At 40.9% G+C, this 8135-nt stretch overlaps 1 protein-coding gene across 2 annotated transcripts; it reads left to right on the forward strand.

Annotated features, from left to right (window-relative positions):
- The first annotated feature begins 232 nt into the window (after nt 1-232).
- LOC120712773 (centromere protein O-like) lies at nt 233-7449 on the forward strand. Of its 2 annotated transcripts, none has more exons than XM_039998647.1 (13): nt 233-495; nt 1048-1092; nt 1192-1240; nt 1369-1417; nt 1856-1926; nt 3412-3470; nt 3572-3610; nt 4258-4315; nt 4624-4760; nt 4839-4895; nt 6168-6265; nt 6670-6860; nt 6964-7449. In XM_039998647.1, exons 1-13 carry the CDS (start codon nt 454-456, stop codon nt 7032-7034), a joined length of 966 nt encoding a protein of 321 aa, XP_039854581.1. In that variant the 5' UTR covers nt 233-453; the 3' UTR covers nt 7035-7449. The 2 variants fall into 2 exon arrangements, with proteins under 2 accessions (XP_039854581.1, XP_039854580.1); XM_039998646.1 differs by having other exon boundaries at nt 234-495; nt 3572-3670.
- Nucleotides 7450-8135: the final 686 nt, after the last annotated feature.

Raw genomic sequence — 8135 nt, forward strand, 5'->3', positions numbered from 1 at the left:
CGTCCTTGACGGCGTCCGCCATCTCCCGAGCAAACCAGGAGGCCACTGGCACCTGCTCACTGCCGCCCACCCGTCTCTTCGCGAGCTTTGCCTTCGGAGCTCCCCACTCCGAACTGGGCTCAGGCTTTATTAACAGTACTGGGCTCCGCGCCGACATGTCCAGCAATGCAGCGGCCCATTTCGTATGGAGCACAATGGACGACATGCCCCCGGCCCACCGGCCTTCTCCTTCCCTCCTCCTCCGGCCATAGCAACAGAGACACCGCCAGCCACCGGCGTCTACTCCTGCGGCCGGTTAACCCCCGCCCCCACCCAACCCCTGTGCTAAGGGATCCCGGCGGCGAACGCCGGAGCCGCTGCTTGAGCATCAACTGGGACGGGTAATCTTGCCCTGGTCGGGGACGGCGTTCCTTCTCACGCGAGGGAGAGCGCCGGCGCCGTGTCGGGGACTCGATGGGCTCCCGCGCCTCGCCTCCTCACGACTACCTTCACATGGTGAGCGCTCGCAACCGGTTTCCTCTCACCGAACCCTACCTCGTCCATCTCCGAATCCGTCGAACACTCGCAGATTCGGGTACTCTGGAACGGAAGTTCCCATGTAGCTCTCCAATCTAAGCGCTAGGCCGTCCCTCTCCAAATTTGAGGAGCCCTAAGCAGATCGAGCACTCGTCGGAGCTGCTGTTCTAATTATTTTCCTGTTCCTTTTTTCCGTTTTATGTCGCTTTGCGTAATTGGGGAAATTGTACTGTTCAATGTCCGTGTTGAAATGAGCAAGTCTATGGTTTGTTGATAGATCGAAACATTCCTTGAATTCTTTTGATATAAAGTGATGGTTACAAAGGGTTAATGTGTTTCATTTTGTTAAGTCATCTATTCTTTATTCCCAACCTGGTATTCTAATGCCATTTTTTTGCAAAACAAATAAAGCAAAGGACTCCGAACAACAGAAAAGTAAAACGAGAAAAATATGGGAGTTATTATTCCACCATCAGAGCACTGTTTATGTTCTTGAACATAGCAGCACCTTAATGTTTTCATATTTTGCAGCATGTTGAGCAACTAAGGAGGCGCCATCAATCATTATCAGAATTGGTATGCTATCATTTTCCTGTCTGATTTCTTCTTAGTACTCTATGGATGTGCTCTGTGGGGTGTTAAGAGTTCTTCCGCCTATCCTTTCATTTACCTCAGACTTATGCAAGGGATGAAGATGCAAAACTTGAGACCACACGGGCAAGGCGTAATAACCTTCTTCTTTCTCCCTCGGAACATTATTTGTGTCATGAATGGGGCATTCTATCCCTTACATGCTTAGCATGTAAAATGTGCTGTCTTAACTCTTAGTATTTTGAACATTTTGTTTTGCAGTATCAAACATCCTCAAAAGGCATGAAGATTTGAAAGAGCGCCTTTCACGGTACTCCTTTAACTTCGCGAGAACTTCTCATAGATGCAGACCAGCTTACTGTTTAAGATAATTATCGATTTATCGTTTAGGTCCTTTGCCATGTACTACAATAGCAAAATTCTTGTTTCTTTGTTCAAACTGAGAGCTTACTGCGAACTGCAAGTTAGTAACTTTTGTTTTGCTTTCCTTCATTCCTCCACTGTTCAGCCTTAATTCAACTGTATTTTTCTAAATCTGTTCCAAACTGTTGTACCTCTTGTCATGTTGCTCAAATTTGAACGGGAAACTAGTCAAAATAAATTTTAGTGTTTTGCTAGAACCATGCATGCAAAAGAAAAGGAGAAACTTAAGTTTATCTGTACTAAATTTATGTCAATGTATTTGCATCTTTACTGAAGTGTGTCGTGGGCTTATTGTAAATGTACTCCTTTAATTTTATTTTTCTAGGGATTCTGATAAGCTGATATTTGAGCGTCTACAGAAAGAATTTGAGGGTGCTCGAGCTGCTCAAACTGAAGGTACACTTTGCAATACTACATTGGATCTTTGTTATCTAGTTCTTTAGGAAGTAAGCTTGTCTTAGATATGCACACAGATATAGGGCATGGGTGAACTAATAATACTCTTTCACACGTATTACTTACTAGTCTCCCTTGAACTTTTTATGGCGAGATGAAGCTATTAACTATGCTTCATATCATTTTGAACAAATTTTTTAATTACTTCTGAGAAGAAGTGTTGAATAGATGACTTGACCAGCTAACCTACATTTAAATCCTGCACAATTTAAGAATAATCACTTGTTGATCATGTGGGTCATATTTGTTCAATTGGAACTTCCATCATATGTTTCAAGTTTGGACTTTCATGTTAAGAATAGGTATTTCTTGATCATGTTATGTTGCTGAATAAATTCTGACAGTGCATTCATTTGGTGCTGATCTGTTCAACAAACTGATAATAGTTTTAATGGCGCACTACCTCTGATGTCATTTTGAATATTTCTGGATTTGGTAGTCACAATATCAGTGTTCTGAATAGCTTATTTGAGAAATTCTTTACTATAACTTAAATGGTCCAAGCGTTCAATGAACAGAAGCATCTTGCTGCTATAAATGGAAAGCATGATGCATTGAACAAACTGTGTCAATGTGCTGTAATTGATAACTTTCTTTAGATGGTTTGGATACTTGAGTTAGCGGGGTTTGATCTGTAGATCACAGGGATAGAGATCAAGAACATTAGGTCTACAACATAAATTCTCCATGTTGGAATACAAATCAGTGTTGTCCATTCATTAGGCTGAAGGTATATATTTCCTTCAAGTTGAGTTTGGATATAATATTTGCAGGCAAGTTTACGACATTTCAAATTGTCTTTGAAAATAATATTGTTGGTAAGGTATAGCTGTGCGTTTAGGTGGAAGGGAGCCTTAGCAACACAGTGTTGAACAGGCTAGAGTAGAGTTGTCACATTTCTTGCCCGTATCTTACCTCTACACAAATTCGTTTTGATGGGGATGATTGCGTAAGTACCCTGAACTTGACCTCCAACTGCATGGTTGTCCCCCTCTTTTAAACTTTGCACCATTACCCCTTCTTTGCCAAGTCAATACAACATTGCCCCTGGGTTTGCCTTTTTTTTATGGCAACACAAGGGGCAACGGTGCATTGGCTTTGTCAAAGTAGGGCAATGGTGCAAACTTGAAAAAGGTGGGCAAACATGCAGTTGGAAATCAAATTGGGGCAGAATTGCAAATGGCCCTTTGTCAAAAGGAACTAAATGCATAGTGTAGTTCAGTAGGATATAGCCTGATAATATGCCTGGCTTGTTTGCTGGTTTGTCTTGTAATTCTCTGCACTGCTGGCATAGTCATCAAATCATACTTGGTTTTTAATATATGCAGCAATTAACGTTCTAATGCCAGCATCACAACATTGTTGTGCTCTGAATCCTATTGTTCTCTTGGAGAGTTGCCAACACCATTTTTTGGTCTTCTGTAGAGATTTCAATAGATGATGATGACTGGAATGATGGTTTGCTGGCTACTATCCGTGAGAAGGTATTTAATGTGATTCAACAGCCTAGCCTAATTTTCTCATTTTCATGTCACATTCTGTGAATTGTGAATTTTTGTTGAGTTTGCTCAATCTCGTAGACCAGGTCCATATGGAGGCTGACAGGAAGGCCATGGCTAACCAAGTAAATGTTCCAGCAGATCTTCCATTACAGTCAAAGACTACATATAGGATTAGAAATAAGGTGACATGCTCTCCAGAGCATTGACTTTCTATCTAGCTTTGTATCTGCTTAGCATCCAGGGTTGACTTGTTTCAATCTAGTTTTGTGCTACTTTGGTAGGATTTTTTTCTTCTCCTGGTTGATTTGCCCAGGTTAGCATTATTTGCTCATGTACTATTTACTATTCAATTTTAGCTCTACAGCAATAAGAGATAGCTAAGTTCGGATTGGGATTTAGTGGCATGGCATCACGATATACTAGCCAGTGATTGTGTTGGCTGGGTAATGGTCTTTCATGATTTGAAATTCTGTTTCTATGTCTAGAATTGGCAAAACCTTCTATACTGGTTACTGCCACAATCAATCTATCTGTCAAACCAGTGTTGTGGACTTTCAGGTGCCTTATGAATTATGCCAGCTTGTACATGGCTACGCTGCCGTTATGATTTATGAATTAGTGTACAGTACATTTTATGCTGCACCATCATGCTATTATTGTGTCCCATATGAGAGTCTCATCATCGGTAAAGACTAGAATTCTAGATTTAGTTTTCCTTAATCTGTCAGTTATTCTAGCATATCAAAACTAAATCTTTTCGCTTTAATAGGTTATCTATTGCTTGGATGGAGCGAGAATTGGCATACAGTTTGAGACATTCTTTGCCGGTAATTACCCAGTAATATTTTTAGTTCCTTTGTTTTTTTTTTGCACTAGTAGATGGTTCTCCTATTTGAAACTTTTTAAGATGTGTGATGTTTCTGTTGGACATAGCAAGCAGTTATGGAAACCCCGTGTGTAGTTCACTTTAAACTATAGCATAATTTTGTGCACTAGGCACATGCCTATCTGTGATATCCTGAATGATAGGATCAACTGAAGTGTGGTCTTTAGGTCAAAAAGGATGAAAGAGACATGATACATCTCTAACTCTTAACATGATTTCTTATAGTAGATCAACATGTGCATTTTGCAGGGGAGCCTTGTGAAATATTTCATTGTGTTCTGGAAAGCAAGTCATTCCTGGAAAAGATGACTTTGATTGAGCACACCTTACCATTCTTTCTGCCCATACGTGAATTGGAAAGTGATCTCCTGTCATCTAATGCCATCGTATGTTTTCTCACAGCGGTTGATTTTATATATGAATTGCGTGTAAAGTTCTATGTGCTAACATGCTTTCCCATACAGAAATTTATTGATCATCTTGAAGAAATTTTACAGGCTTATATTGATAGGAGAGAGCAGGTCAGTATCAGCTATTAGGAGTCACTCCCACATGTAATTTATCTGTAATTTTTATACTCACATTTTCCCTATCTTATCTTATCTTGTGTAATGCTAGTTAAAGGGGCGTACCCAGTGCCGTAGGCTTCCCGCACTGTGCGGGGTCTGGGGAAGGGTTGTCTTTAAGCCCCAAGCCTTACCCACACAAATATGCAGAGGCTGAGGCTCGAACTCGGGACCTTCCGGTTACAGACGGTAGGCTCTACCGCTGCACCAGGCCCGCCCTTCTGTGTAATGCTAGTTACAAAAGAAAATTGCTGTCACAGATGATCTGTCAACTCTGGGTTGCAAAAACTCTAATTAGGTATTATTCATCACAATCTAAAACAGTTGAAACAACTCTAGTCTACCACATCTTATTTGTTAGGCTAGTGTCTAGTGGAAACTGTTGGCCAGACAGCAGCCATGACAGGAGCTGTGCTCATTGCAGCTATTATTTTCAGAAAATGTGCAACTATTTCAGAAAAAAAAAACTCGGCCGGGTGGGGAAAGACCGCCCCACCGGTATTAACTTAAGAAGAAGCCTCGGCTTCCCCGACCGAGAAAATCCCCGAACCCTGGCCCCGCCCTGACACTGGGAGACGTAACCCCTGGGAACTGTGCCTGGGCCATGTAAGAGTCCTCAGGCCGACTTGGGCCGTCTCACAACCAGTGCTTTGGCACACAGGGCCAGCGAGGGGATTTTTTTACCCTCAGTCTGAAATTCGCTCCCACGGGGAGTCGAACTCAGGACCTGAGGGGTGCCGCCGGAGTGACTAACCAACTGGGCTAGCATCCTTTGGCGTGCAACTATTTCAGATCTCTGTTTTCCATAGTTGGGAGTATTTTATTGTATATTCGGACTTTGTTTTTTAGTGTTCTTGTTCTACATATATATGCATTTAACCACTGTGTATGGCATACCAATCTTCAATTTTTGCTCATGTATAACTTTGTGCATAAACTGACCAATCTGTCATACTAGTTGATTTTTTTATTCTGTTCCAGTATCTAAAATTGTAATCTTGTATTAGAAAAGAATACAGATGAGACATGGGCTCATGGCATCCTTTTTTCCCTTTTGCCAAGGATGCATTCTATCGTTTGGCCTATCAACTGAGCTAGAATTTTTGCCTGTAAAGATTGTTAGTAGGCTCGTATGTGAAAGCTGAAGACGGTTAGGCCATACAGCTACTGCAATGTGTTTTGTTTGACAGCAGATTGTCAATTATAATGTTCTATTTCATGTTCAAGGTTCGTCTTATCAAGGAGCTCTATGGGAACCAAATTGGCGAACTGTTTCACAGTCTTCCTTACAATGTGATAGAGTTCGTATTGGAGGATTTTGAGTGGTAAGGATAATACTCCCTCCATCCCAAATTATTAGTCGTTTGGCTTTTCTAGGTGCATAGTTTTTACTATGTATCTCGATATATATCATGCCTAGGTACATAACAAAATCGATGTATCTAGAAAAGCCAAAACGGCTAATAATTTGGGATGGAGGGAGTAACTGCTAATACTAGGATTTGCATTGGTCAAGCTCTGTTCTGTTATGTTCTGAGTACAGCCTCATTCTACAACTAGCAGTCTTTCATTTTTAATTTTGCTAGCACCATCTTGAATGCTGCCTACTGATTCTAAACGTGCTGACTGTTACCCTTATTTTTCATTGGCCTTTGGCATTTGCATATGTAAGCTGCATATTTTACCTCTTCTAGAGACTGAAATATGCACCTGTTTGCCAATTGAGCAGCAAGGTCACAGTCAGTATCCGATATTCGGATCTACTTCTGACCCTGCCAAGTCAGGCAAGGGTCTTGGCTTGGCCACTTCGCTCGTCAAAGAGAATATCCACACGAAGCAGCAGTGCGTCAGCTGCGCAGCCGGTACCGTTTCGCCTTCCATATGCTGAGGAAGCACTCAAGACCTTGTGTCTACCAGAAGGTCCCTATCCTGCCACTTTGTCTTCACCCTGCCATACAGTATGTACAACTATTATGCGGAACTTGTTCTGATCTGGCTCCTCCCTTCCTGTTCTGTGTTTCAGCATACGCAGACATTGTGCTGGACCTACCCCATGCTCTGAAGGGGATTTTTTCTGCTCAAGACAGTGACTGAATCTTGTGGAGGATGCTCATGAGACTTTATGGTTTCTAGACTACATGGAACAGTTGGTTGAAGATGTTTGGAAGTGTCAGTGTAGGCTCTAGTTGCTGAGTATATTGTAAAAGCGTAGCAAGATATTGTAGTCAAGGTATAATTGTGTCAATTGCTGTCACAGACGCATGCTTCTCTAAGCTCGAAACGTAGACTGGAATTTTCAAAAGTGTGTGTGCTAGTTTTGAATTTCCACAATCAATGCACAAATCGGTAAAGCATTTCGCTCACCAGCGTGTCAACTCCACGAACAGGGGAGTATGCAGCTGCAAGCACAGCCAGCGTGTCCAGTAGCACGGAGCCTGTTTCAAACTATCTGTATGAATCTTATTCGGATGAGTTTTGTATAAAAATTACTTGGTCAAATTGTTCTGAACAAGTTTTCTTGTAGAGGTTGAACGACGTAAAGTTAATGTGTACTAGTGGAGATGCACATGACACAAGCACGTGTTTAAATAATAATATATTTAAATTGTCATATATTTAAAAAATAATTATATTATATTAGAAAATGATATAAGATTCAAAACTGATATAACAAAAGCAAAGTTGGATCCAAAATTGATTCACACTCAACAAAATGTTGTGGTTTATGAATTGCATGGAAAACTAAAATGAAACGGTTATAACAAGATCACACGAACAAAATTACCATTTTCCACATCTTGGTTATCAGGATGATTCGGCGATTGTCGCTTACGGCTATTCAGGGTATTTGTGATACCTCCAAATGGTCGATGGCCATCCATTGCTTCTACTGATGAAAATATTCACGATAAGAAAAAAGAATTACCTATGTGGTGTTTAATCTACATGACAAAAAAAGATCAGTTACCAATTAGAATCCTTACCTTGTTACTGAACCTGATTATAATACCGAATTATGTGAACCTGAAATGATATCATACTAAATCCTAAGAATAAAGATTATTGGTACTATATTGATGTCCATATGATTCAAAATTATAATTAATCCATTGAGCAATTCTAGTGGAGGATGTTTGACTGATAACTGTTTTGAGAGCACTTGAGGTTGCTCAAACATGCTGATAGCAATAATCA

Source organism: Panicum virgatum, chromosome 6K (assembly GCF_016808335.1).
Source record: "Panicum virgatum strain AP13 chromosome 6K, P.virgatum_v5, whole genome shotgun sequence".
Taxonomy (NCBI): Eukaryota; Viridiplantae; Streptophyta; class Magnoliopsida; order Poales; family Poaceae; genus Panicum; species Panicum virgatum.

Coding starts and splice junctions, on each gene's coding strand:
- LOC120712773 (XM_039998646.1), top strand. CDS start 454: ATGGGCTCCCGCGCCTCGCCTCCTCACGACTACCTTCACATG. Junction 4,316..4,623: donor GTTTGAGACATTCTTTGCCG/GTAATTACCCAG, acceptor TGCATTTTGCAG/GGGAGCCTTGTGAAATATTT. Junction 6,861..6,963: donor GACCTTGTGTCTACCAGAAG/GTCCCTATCCTG, acceptor TCTGTGTTTCAG/CATACGCAGACATTGTGCTG.